We start from the raw sequence: 12633 nt of genomic DNA on the forward strand, positions 1-12633 counted from the left end.
TACTCCAACGAAGTATCTGAAATGAGCTTTCACAGCTCAACAGAGTAATAATTGCAACTTCCATTATTATCTTCACCTACAGACTGTCATCCCACCACTTCCAAGACCCACCCAAACTTCCAAGAGAAAAGAATAGAAGTCCGCAGGCCATCCTCCACCTCTTATGAGTCTACAACAAGTGATGGAAATCCTTCAAGCACTATCCTCAATAAACCCTAACTGGTCAGAGAGCACCCTCCATCAGGACATATGTGGCCTCAATTTGAGAAAATCCTTGTAAAACACGAATCTTCTAACATGCTAAGAGGGACGGGGTGAGAGACGCATCAGATTGATCGTAACGTGATGAATTGCAACTCGAAGAGTGTTGGAGATGGGAGTCGGTTATGCAATCGGACAGTGGCCTGAGAAGGGAGATGGCAGAGCAGGGGTGAGGATGGCAAGGATGGCAGAGGTGGGCTGCATGGAGGCTGGGGCATTGTTTTTTGTATCTAGTCTTCAACGCATAGATCACAAATTGCTCGTGATAGATCACAAATTGCTCGTGTGCATGTTGGTTAGAGAGCTGGACTAAAGGCCCTTAAGCAGGCTGTAAAAGTTCAAAACCTGAGGAAATTTGGCCTATTATTTCTCCAGTAAGGCCACGGAAGGAGGAATCGCAATAGATACCGAGTAATAAAAGTTAAAACCTGCCAGTATGTGCCTACAATTTTCTCAATACACATCACAATATCACTGGCTTGTTGATAGCGCAACAATATGCCAAGTAAAGCTACAAACCAAAAAGTACTACAAGAGGTATGTTGCTCAGTCTTAATAATTCTTCCACCCTGCATAAAGGAGACCACCTTCATAGCTCACAACCGTTGCCTGCACACATACCATTGTAAGCACCTAGAACCTTTTCAACACAACTAGCTGCAAATAAAATCACCTGAGAATCAAACTTATTAGTAAAGCTCAACTCACAGTTCCACCCTGCATAAAGGAGACCACCTTCATAGCTCACAACCATTGCCTGCACACATACCATTGTAAGCACCTAGAACCTTTTCAACACAACTAGCTGCAAATAAAATCACCTGAGAATCAACCTTATTCGTAAAGCTCAACTCACAGAAGTACGATCCAGATGTCATGAGCAAACAATCAAATTCAAAAAAGTCCGATGAAGGAATTTACAAGTAAAAAACTACAGCACGTAGCAGATAGTAGAAATGAGCCGCTGGTAATTCTTGAACAAATGCATATTGTGCAACAACGCAAAATGAAGTATTCACTTTCTCCAATTATATAGCTATTGCTGGGGTAAAATCCTTGGCACAACTCATGTGTAGACGAGCTCATAATCAGAACTATAAATAACAACAAAATTTTGCCCCCATATTGAGAAGGAAAAAAATGGTGGCTTCTGTCAGAAACTTATTCAAAATCTGCCATAGTCTTGATGGCCTCTTCTCCTACCTCAAGTTACTTAATGAGAGATCTGAGGGTCCTGCACGTAGGCCAAAAGAACCTACAGATTAAGCCAAAGTACGAATCCAGTGGCTTTGAAAACTGGAGGAATATACAACCGCTGGGTGATATAGAAGCAAGCATAGAAAAAAAAAAAGTACCCAGCTCATGACAATTACATAGGAAGCTGTTGCTGCAAAATTGCTTCACTATCTTCAATCCGCAATGCAGACAGAAGACGAGGCCAAGTTTGTGGAATCCCTCCAGCGACTTCAAAGTCCAGCAGCTTTCCTTGTTTACGATAAAAATGCTCAACAGGCTTGCACTGAAATAAAGCATGCAGATCATTAAATTGTCCAGAGAAGGCACACGCAAACTCCAGTCCCATACAAGCTCAACAGTTACACCTAACAAACTCATACCATTGAACTTGAGAGTTTCATGGCTAGCAAGCTCAAACCTGAGATGTATAAAGCTGTTGCCTCTCTCTCAATATATTTACTTGGCCCTGTATAACTGTGTCTAATGGAGCAATGGCCTTGCACTTAGGACAGCAGCATGTGTTTTCCTTTTGAGTTTCCAGGCTGCAACCACATTCAAGACAGTGGCATCTATCCCTGTGCCTTGCAAGGACGCCCTCTCTAAGCTTCATGTTCACAACCAAATCAACCTCTGCCACTTGGTCCAAAATTTCCTGAGATTTTTCTCCCAATCAATACCATTAAATGTACATGTGTAGTGTAGATAGAGGGTGAAGCAAGCCTACCGCCTGGTTAATGGTTCGAGGGAAACCATCAAAAATAAACCCCGACCCTTCAAACTCAATTTTCTGTTCCAATCTCTTTGAGAGAATGCTGAAGACCGCATCGTCAGGAACAAGCATTCCTTGCCTCATTATGCTGGCAAGCTGCAGGAAGACACCATAAAAAGAATCAAAATTTTACGTGTGAGACAGTACAAACACATCGAATTTGTTTCAGGCGGGTCAGAACACAAAGTTCGGGATCCTTATGGGCTAAATGATGAACCTACCAGTAGTCACCAAATGCAAAAACAAAAAATTAAGGTGGCTCCAAGGGAAAATACTTTGATTATCATCAACATTTGGAGAACTTCCTAGCTCTAAATCTACAGAGCAGTTAAGTAAAACAAGTTGCCTGTAAAAAGTTTCATTTACTGTCCAGCACCCAAGACACCTAAGACACTCTTTACCAAGTCACTACTGATACAGTATAACAAAAAGCCTCATGCTGTACATGGCACGCGTGTCGTGACTCGTGGATGGGATTGGAATGCTTACGATTCACGCAAATAAGCATGTTAAGAAGCTCCCTGCAACTAAATTTCTGAATTTTCAATCACAATACATAACAATTAATGGTTTTAAAACTCCAAAATCAAGGAATAGTGAGAAAAAAAGGGAGACAATAACTCGATAACTATTAACTCCCAGGAGCATTAACTCAATAACTCCAAAGAAAGCTCATACAATGGATAAATAATAAGAACGAGAGGGCCGGGGGCGCCCTTATAATGATATAAAAGGTGAGCTAGAGAGATGCAAATTGGGAGTGTCCCAGTTCAGGGCTGAGCTAGCCCTATAAAATTGCCACATCATAAAAATAAGGACAAGTGGCATAAAACCTGATAAATGAGCCACCTCAACTGAAAATATGCCATGTGAGTTGCAAAGCTAATAAATGAGATAGAATGCATATGCAAGGACCATTGTGGCAATACAACCATGTGGTGCAGCCTAGAATGCCATCATCCACTGATGACATATCTCCAACAACAGCCACGGATTCCTACATGAGGCTAGTAGTAAGCAATCAAGGTAAAAACAGCCACTTCGTTACCAAAACGTATACCTGTGAATTATATCACTTGCGATAATTTCACAGAATTCATGCCACCTTTGCTTAAGCATGATCTCTCTTCTCTCTCTCGCTCATACTTTAACGCTTTCACCGTAGGTTCTGAAGGCCTGTTTAAACCCAGGCTATCCTCTTGTAACGAGTCATGAGAATAATTTTCATAATCAAGTATGTGGCGTTCATAGTCCTCTTCCTATGTTACGCTCTTGCTGTAAAGAAGCAGATATGGAAATATTTTGCAAAGCATAAATGACAACCAAAAATTCAAACCACGATATCATGGGTGCACATCATTTTGATGTAAGAGTTATGCATTCCTATTTATCCTAATGTTCTTCTTCATCACAGTACTGAAGCTCGTGGCTGATGCAGAAAGCTTACCTCCTTGGCAAAAGAAGTGGGTAGCGAGGCCTCCTTACGAAGTAAACTTCCCATGGATATGTGAGGCACATTGAGAAGCTTTGCAAGCCGGCTAGCGTAGGTAGCTTTCCCCACACCAGGGCTTCCCAAGAAGATCCATTGCGGGCCTCGTCCTGTCCTTTGTGCATGAGTATCGTGCAACACGGGCAAAGGAAGCTCCCAGTAGTCGAAATCCTGCACAGCCATGGCTGCTGCCGCGTAAGCTCGCTCGCATCGCTTAATGCATCTGGGTAATAGCAACGAAGAGCAAAACTTCCTCATTTGGCGCGACGTCGCCATATTTGACGACGAGGAGCACAATGCAAATTGCTTGGAAAGACAGACGTTAATGAGAACCGCTCCGAGAATGTAGGTTCAGAGGGAAAGGCAATGGCGGGGAGCAGAAGCCTTGATCACGAAGATCAGACAGGAAGCGCAGTCTGCTGAACTGCGTACTAGGGCTGCTATACAGAAATGAAGAAACCCTAATGTGGGCAGTCGAAGCACGCGACTACAGGTGCGGCGCAAACGAAGAGGGTGGTTTGTAGGAAGTTTTAGGGCAGAAGAGGAAGATGGTAGTCCTGACTCCTCCTGCAAGAGGGGAAAGTTTGAAAGAATATACCTTCAAAGTTCACACTCTCAAGACAAAAACTCCTTGACCTAACCCTTGAGGCTTGGACCACACCACATCATATGACCCATGTCCTCTCACTTGGTACATGTGACAAAATATGCACACGTAGTCAATCCATGCACAGATGAACAAGGTGAGGGATCACGAGGGCCTGCCAATGAAATTTTCCTTGTTTGGAAAAATTATTTTTCCCGAACAGTAATAGTCTCTCTCTCTTTCTCTCATGTAGGTGCGCACCATGGTCTCTCTCTCTCTCTCTCTCTCTCTCTCTCTCTCTCTCTCTCTCTCTGAGTCAGGTAATCGAGAGTTTGCAAAGGAAGATAAGGTACACAGCCAATGGGAAAAAGTAATAGTCTCTCTCTCTTTCTCTCATGTAGGTACGCACCATGATCTCTCTCTCTCTCTCTCTGGAAATCGAGGGTTTGCAGGAGGAAGGTAAGTTACATGGCCAGTAGAAGGAAGGTAAGGTACACGTCACTACACAGTCTCGACTCTCTGCACCATGATCTCTCTCTCTCTCTGTGGAAATCGAGGGTTTGCAGGAGGAAGGTAAGTTACATGGCCAGTAGAAGGAAGGTAAGGTACACGTCACTACACAGTCTCGACTCTCTGCACCATGATCTCTCTCTCTCTCTCTCTCTGTGTGTGTGTGTGTGTGTGTGTGTGTGTGTGTGTGTGTGTGTAAAACTTCAGTAATTTTATGATAGTAGACTGGATAACCTAGGCTATACCTAGAACCAGGGATTTCATTAACGTAGATTCAATATAGCTTGAGAGTAGAATGAGTAAATGTCAAAAACCATTGTAAAAGACCTTGTATTCAAATGTGTTTTGAGTAATTACATAGTTTGTCGCGATATTATATAGTTTGTCGATCTCAATTGTGTTGCCCTGAAGCAACATCTTGCTCATCAAACAGATTTTTAATTGTGCTAGGGGTATCTGGGCGTGCTTGCTTGAATTTATATTCGATTGCCATGCCAAACATAATATATATTCCTTGTGGAATATCTTGTGAACAGATTGCGCATCGACTACTCTTTTGCATCAAACGAATAAGACAAACTAAATGATAATAGTGACCACATGTCAATGTATAGTACCCACTCCATCCATCAAAATTCTTGTAGCAAATTGGACATTGGGAAGATGAGGATGCATCTGAAGTAGACGAGGGGACCAACTCCGGATGCAAGACAAGGTGACTGATGTGTGTCCCTTGTACAGGTGTTGGATTCACTCGCTGTGTCAGGTTTTGAACGTCCTGACTTAAGCGGTGAATGCTTTTCTCCATCTGGACTTGTGAAGGTTGCGGTGTCTGGGTGGCTATAGAAAGACGTGTTATTTCTGCATCTTTCTCTGCCAACTATGTCGTGTAAATATCCTTCTCTCTCTTTAACTCTAGGTCGGCGCCTTCCACTATCAATGCTAGCTCATCTCAAGTGAAAGTGACACAACTCTCCCTTAAATCATGAGTGGCAACAGTTGTTCCTTTGACGAGAAGTCTGTTGGTCGTTGTTGCACAAATTGAACATATAACATTTTGGCAAAATATAGCTCACAATCCGCACCGCATTGTGCAGTTATTGAAGTGTTATTATCTGGTTTGAAGTGGTTCACCTGATTGAGTCAATTATCTTTAATCATTTCAAATTTGTCATTTAACTGTCAGTATTTCAAATTTGCCTTGTGGTTCAATTAGTTGCATTTGTTGTGGTTTGATTTAGTGGATTCTGCGCAGTGTCCCAATGAGTGAGAATATATATTTGCCAATGATATTGAATATTTGCCACTCTGTTGACTGCAGCTCTAAGAGAAAATGGCCGATCAAGAACAAGATATTGGCACCCAATCATTGCCTGATGATCAACAACAAGCGGTTGTTAATGCATTTCAGTGCATGAAGTCTCTGGCACACAGCATGTCGGCACAACAAGCGACGCGTACTGCTCGCCGACTCTCAAAGTGGGCAAATCCAAACCATATGCAGTGGAAAGAGATCAATAAAGAAGTGACAAAGGACATGATCAAGACAATATGGCCATGTGAGGACGCAGAGATCAAGAAAGGAAGGTGGAAGGTTTCGAAGTGCAACCATGATGGTATCAAAGATAACGCTTAGAGGATTTATTTGGAGGTTTTTGCACAGGGTTAGGGTCTGTCTTTAAATGTTCTTTGAAAAATATCAATACGTCAGAAGCATTCCTTCTTTGGTCCCGCTCTTTTAACTTCATCCAACAATCTACTTTAATTCGAATAGCCCTCATAACATCTAATTCGTCCGTGTGGTTAAAAAAATCTTCCGGAAAATAAATTTTTCTGGCTGCACTCCAAAAATCTGCCAGCATGTCGAACAGGTAGCCCAATGCATAAATGTCGCTCGCTTTTGTGTATGCATCTACGCACCGTGGATCGTATAGTTCGGAAGCAATCCACGATCGCTTAGCCATCTCGACGTTCCCTGCTCTCTGTGCATTCAAAACTGCTTCGTCCGACTGTGCGCTTGGAGACAAATAATTATTTGCTACGCGCTTAGCAGGTGTTCTCAGCATTATACCCCAATCAATGATACCGACGCGGGGTTTATTGACGCAAGTAAAGTCCAACATTACGTTGAACGGGTGCATGTCACTGTGCACTATACCAGCCGAGTGGGCAGCCGCAACGCCGTCGATTAAGGCATGACAAATTGCCGACATCTGCTCGATCACTGCTTTGATCTGCACCGTGTCTATCTCGCTTACAGGGTTGTTTGCTATAGGCAATGACCTCCAGCCGTGTCGTAGCCTGTGCATGTGTCGTATGAACAATCATCGAGCGAACGGTAAGCGGCACATCATGTCGCCCACGGTACCCCCGTTGTAGTATGGGAATATCGTGATCCAAGGAGCTTCTATAGTAAACCCAATGCACCTTACAAATGGAGGGGTGAAGCGTTTGTATTCCTTGCTCTGTCTGAAAGCTGTCAAATTTCGCCTCACTCCCTCCCTTGTAACATTTTCCCACATATGTAATGTGGTCTGGAAAAAATGAGATGCCTTTGATAGTGTACAATGTGCACACATCGATGGAGCCTGCTCCAATCCTCGTACCTTCTACCAAGGCTTCGTGAGGGATGCCGACAAGATGAGCGCACTTTGCATTCAAAGCAGTGCGCATGATTGTGCCAGTGCCGCTGGCATCGGATCGACCTCCCAAAGCTGCTTGCGCATCTTGGGCCATCTTCAATCTCTTGGGTAAAGCTGCTTGGTCCTACGCTTTCACATGCTTCATCTTTACCTTCTGTTCTTCCCACAATTTATCTCAGAGCTCTAATTTTAACATGTTGCAAGCAGGTGGGATATTTTCCTTTAAGTCTCTGCAACATACTTTCATATTACCCAACACTATCCTGACCTTGTGGTGGGGGTCAAATTCTCATATCCCAGCTGGACTCAACAACTCGTATTGGCCTTCAAGTCGCAACCTGCGCTCTGTGTTCTCCCATATAGTGCTAGTGATGTCTTTGATGTAGACATCGCTTTCACTAATCTGATGTATGCGATCAACTGCACATGATGAGATTGCCAAAATACATTCTTTAAGAATGGCACGCATAATACATTTTTTTTGATCTGGCGTTATATTTGCACTGGACAATACAAAAACAGCATATCAAATACAAATTCATGGTTGCGAATGACACTACCATTCTCACACTATCTCAGGTAAACTCTTAACCACCACTTGAACACTTTAACAAATGTGCAAGAAAACATTGATAAAAATTGAATATAATCTTCACTTAAAATTGCAATCTGTTACACGTGTAAAAAACAATTCAAATAAGTGGTTTACAAGATCTTAATTCAGATCAAACAATACATGTTAATGGTCTTTAACATTTCAACATATATTGAAATTTTTAACTTATATTTTTCTCCGTGCGCACTCTCTAATTCAAACAAAGCACACACCGACTTAAAATCTTCAAAAACGTTTAAAACATTGGAAGTATATAAATTGGACTAACAAATTGTGTTCACACACTTTTTTGCATAGAATTTATATAAATGTAGCAATCAAAAAGCAATATGCTCTTTAAAAAGATACAAAAGAATATTTAACATGCAAATTGTATGCATTTAGATTTTTTGCAGAGAATTTATGTAAATGAAGCATTAAAACTAGCGATAATGCTTGAGAGTCCTTTAAAAAGATTAAAAACGAATATTAAACATGCAATTTGTGTGCAAATATTTTTTTACATGTAATTTATATAAATCGAACATTTAAAATAGCGATGATTGATAAATAAAGTATTCTATATAAATGAAACATTTAAAATAGCGATGATTGATGAATAAAGTATTCTATAAATGGAACATTTAAAATAGTGATGATTGATGAATAAAGTATTCCATATACATGGAACATTTAAAATAACGATGATTGATGAATAAAGTATTCTTTTGAATATGATTAGCTAGTATATAATTTCAAATGGACAGTTAAAAACAACAACATCAAACAATTCATATATTTTGTATATGAAATACTCTTCACAGCCGCGTTACCGACCAAGTATTTCATATACTTAATACTTAAAAAATTAACTGCACATGCACATACACATTATATGACGTTCGTACGGCCGGGTTAACGACCTGAACGCCACATTTATGCAAAAACATATGCTTCTAACAAACGACACTCTATTAACCGCATTACCGATCGAGTGCCGCCTGAATCTAAGGAAAAACAATGGCCTACATACGAACATCATATAGCCGTGTTACCGATCGATGCCCATATGTTTTTTGAGAAAGGGGAAGGGAAGTTGACTTACCATAAGGATACTAGATTCGTCGCGTTACCGACGTAGTACCCAGACAGTGAGCCAATACTTATCACAAGGACACCATCTTCCCCGCGTCACCGAAGTGATGCCCCCGTGATAAGCATTGTTCCGTAGAACAGCTTACACACACACTCCCATTGTGTGGTAAAGTACCTTATTACTGCCACACTACGACAAAAGGCACGCTACCACACAACGCATACACACACACACACAACACATACCTGGATCGTGTGGTCAGGTACTCTGCCGTTGCTGCCACGCATTGCGACACAGAGCACGCTCCCACACGACCCCCTCTCTCCCTCTCTCCTCTCGACGTACCTGCAAAGGTGGTGCAAGCGCGCTCTCTCTCTCTCTCTCTCTCTCTCTCTCTCTCTCTCTCTCTCTCTCTTTCAGAAGACGAAAGCGCTAATACACCCAGCGGGCCGATTGGGCCCGCGTATAAATAACGCTAACAGCCCGCCGAGCTTTTCAGTTTCCCCGGCGGTCCCGCAAGGAAAATAATAAAGCCCGGCGGGCCCGTCGGGGAGACTGAAAAGCCCGTTTCGAATTTTGTGGGTTTATAAGTCACCCTAAACCAGTTTTTGTGTGATCATGTAAATGTGTCAATAAAACCTTGTGATCACACAAAATTTGACGCAATTACGTAAATATTAAATCCCTGCCTAGAACATCAGCAAGTCATAAGCTATCATAACACGCTGAAAACATGCAGCATTAAAAGAGTTGAAGTGCAATGCTTCGACGATTAACAGAAACCAGTTTCTCATTTCCTAGACCCTTACAGCACCTTGTAGGCCTTCTATAGCGATTTCAGCTTCGAACAGAGTCGTCTTTTTTGCACAGCGGGTCACCTAGACGAGTACTTCTGCCTTTGCCTGCAACTATTGAAAACTAAAACAAAACTATACAAAATAATTTCTAATAAATTAAATCAAAAACCTTACGTCGTCTCTCTCTAAAGAGTATGACCACAATGTAAAAGAACGATTCTAATCTAATCAAACAGTATTTGAACAAGAAGAGCCTGTGCACCATCTCTGTGTATTCTCCTGTGTGTGTACACTATTTTTATACAACAACTCCTCCTTGACTTTCACAAGCCACATGAGTTCTTCAATCTCTACTTCAAGCACCCTATTCCTCTCTTGCACCTTTAATGATAGAATCTGGAGTTCATTATTAGTAGCCAAGGCAGGACTCTCTGATGCACGCTTAGATATGGCTTGCAAATCCTCTTTAATCTTGACAAGCTTTGATAACTCTTCCACTTCGGCATTGAGGGTGCGTTTCTGCCGACGAAGAGAGGAAGCTTGCACATGGAGATCTTCTCTGTTCTTTAAGAGCTTCTGAAGCTTTTCTATTACACGGCCAACCTCACGCTATGCTGAAGAACCCTAGCAGAGAGAGTCTGGGTTTCGTCTCTGGCCTTGTATACCTCATCACGCTTTTTAATAAGCTCATCAACCTTGAGATCGTATTGTCTGGAGAGCTGGAAGAAGGTTTTTTCAACACGGCGATGATGGGCAAGCGATTGTTCATGGTGGATTTGCTTCTGCTTGGCAGCAGCGTCCTCACTAGCGTTCATGTTGTAGCCCGCATAGCCACATCCCACAACGATGGCCAACAAAAAAAGATCCTCCAGTCTCAGCAAGCCCTCCTTCATGCTGCCCGCCATAGCCATCTCTTTCAATTGACCAGAAATCTGTCACATCTACCCATCTGCCATTTTTCACGCATATCTCATATGCGCGAGCGGCGTTGTAAGAGCTCTCTCTCTCTCTCTCTCTCTCTCTCTCTCTCTCTCAGGCAATCAAGGGTCTGCAGGAGTATGGCTGCATTTAGTGAAGTGCAGGAGCCTCAAGGCGACATCTGGACAGCTTGCACAAAACTGAGGTGATGGAACTCCTGAGGACACGTCAAGCTTGCACAGGCAGATTTGACTTCTTTGCAATGAGCAACACCACACGTGAAAAACAAGGTGAGGGACGGCGCGCATGCTCAGATGCACGTGAAAAACAAGGTGAGGGATGGCGCGCATGCTCAAATGCTAAGCTTTGACAAGCCCCATTCCGTGCTCTGCGTTTCGCCTTGCGACTCCAGTCTGCCATCGACAGCTCATGTGGCGTGCTTACTCTCTTCAACAGCAATTGCAAACGGCTCTAAGCATAATTTCGCACGCCTTCTCACCTCGAAAAGTGATGGCCGTCCACGTGGAGGCCATCCGTGAAAGTACGCCCAAGCTAGCTCAACACTAAGGCCTTCCTTTAACAGGCCAAAAAGGCTCGAATGAGGCCCCTGTCACACTTGGCATACAAGAGAAGGCGTGAGGCTATTTGCGTAGCAAAAAGTTGCAATTGAACGTAAGACGTTGTCAAAGGGACGACTAACATTCTGTGCCCAACTTCTCAAGGTCGTGGACAACTTCAAAAGTGAGTGCAAGAACGAATGTGGTAGGATATGAACCCTACCGCTTAGCATGGAAGTCAGATGCACTACCACTTGGCTAGAGCTCATTTGATGTGGGAAAAGGACATCTTTTTAACTATGATCGTGTGTGATACGAAGTAGCTAGCCACAATTTCTGAAAGGAGTCAGGCGCCCATCTTGGTGTGTTGAGATGGATGTGCAGGTTTATCATGTTTCGACACTCATATGCTTATGAAAGACACAGGTTGCAAGTGTAGAGCTTGTGTAGGAAACAAATGAGCATTATTTTCATGGGAGATTGATTGGTCGAAAGAATGTTGGTCCATTATAATCCATCTTTTATGTTGAAAAGGGAGGCGGAAGATTCAAGCTTTTGAGGGGGGTTAGTCCAATTTCTTAGGGGATTGGAAACTTCTCCTTCTGTTGTGGGTTAAATGGATGCATGCCTTGTTGGACAGGCACCATTTCGCTCTCTCTTCGGCCATCTAAGTTTATACCCACTCTTAGAGAGAATGGCTGATAGGATTTCTATGGGAAGAGGGACACACGGTAAAGAATGGCACCTCCATCCTACCCACCCAAGTAAATTTTTCCATGGCCATGCCAGCTTTCGTCTAAGTTCTTAAACTATCCCTCTTTCTATTCATGATTCACTAAACATGCCTTTACTTTGCCAATGGCGGCCCTTCTCTTGATGGAAGCTTTTGTTTCGTTAAATAGATCTTTGTGGTCTCTTGGGATTGTTCCTATGATGTTACAAATTGCTCTTTCCATGTGCTTGTATGTATGTGCCCAAGTGGGTGAAGAAGAAGAAAATTGAATAGCTTTTATTACGCTTAAGTGTGTTAGATTGGTTATCCCATTTCCGACTTGAATAACTCGTCTTGAGTTTAAGATTCAACTAACAATTAAAGTGGGGGGAAGAAACCAGATACTTCAAGAACTCCATTCTGCATTGGTCCCCCTGGCTTTCCAAAGTTGTAGATTTGCCGCAA

The 12633-nt window shown here is 42.6% G+C and overlaps 1 protein-coding gene and 1 pseudogene across 7 annotated transcripts; both read right to left on the reverse strand.

Annotated features, from left to right (window-relative positions):
• Positions 1 to 664: 664 nt before the first annotated feature.
• Positions 665 to 4339, reverse strand: LOC147438681 (putative adenylate kinase 6, chloroplastic). 7 transcript variants are annotated; one of them, XR_015184510.1, is made up of 6 exons: positions 3714 to 4339; positions 2222 to 2362; positions 1916 to 2149; positions 1635 to 1780; positions 935 to 1018; positions 665 to 870 (listed from the first exon to the last, which is right to left on the reverse strand). XR_015184510.1 is itself a non-coding variant. In XM_086484693.1 (6 exons), the coding sequence occupies exons 1-5, from the start codon at positions 4029 to 4031 to the stop codon at positions 1006 to 1008; spliced, it is 852 nt and encodes a 283-aa protein (XP_086340819.1). In that variant the 5' UTR covers positions 4032 to 4339; the 3' UTR covers positions 665 to 870; positions 970 to 1005. The 7 variants fall into 7 exon arrangements, 4 of the variants coding, with proteins under 4 accessions (XP_086340819.1, XP_086340818.1, XP_086340821.1 ...); XR_015184511.1 differs by having other exon boundaries at positions 970 to 1018; positions 1617 to 1780; XR_015184512.1 differs by having other exon boundaries at positions 1617 to 1780.
• Positions 4340 to 9796: 5457 nt separating this feature from the next.
• On the reverse strand, positions 9797 to 11021 carry LOC147438682 (uncharacterized; annotated as a pseudogene).
• Between the last annotated feature and the right edge of the window lie 1612 nt (positions 11022 to 12633).

The sequence above is a fragment of the Adiantum capillus-veneris genome, chromosome 16 (genome assembly GCF_014529385.1).
Source record: "Adiantum capillus-veneris isolate H3 chromosome 16, ASM1452938v2, whole genome shotgun sequence".
NCBI lineage: Eukaryota > Viridiplantae > Streptophyta > Polypodiopsida > Polypodiales > Pteridaceae > Adiantum > Adiantum capillus-veneris.

Excerpts from the sequence above, each read along its gene's own strand:
- LOC147438681 (XM_086484692.1), bottom strand. The coding sequence starts at position 4,031 with ATGGCGACGTCGCGCCAAATGAGGAAGTTTTGCTCTTCGTTGCTATTA. Across the intron at positions 2,150-2,221 it reads CTCGAACCATTAACCAGGCG|GAAATTTTGGACCAAGTGGC; the intron begins GTAGGCTTGCTT and ends GAAAAATCTCAG. Across the intron at positions 1,781-1,915 it reads AACAGCTTTATACATCTCAG|TGCAAGCCTGTTGAGCATTT; the intron begins GTTTGAGCTTGC and ends GCTTTATTTCAG.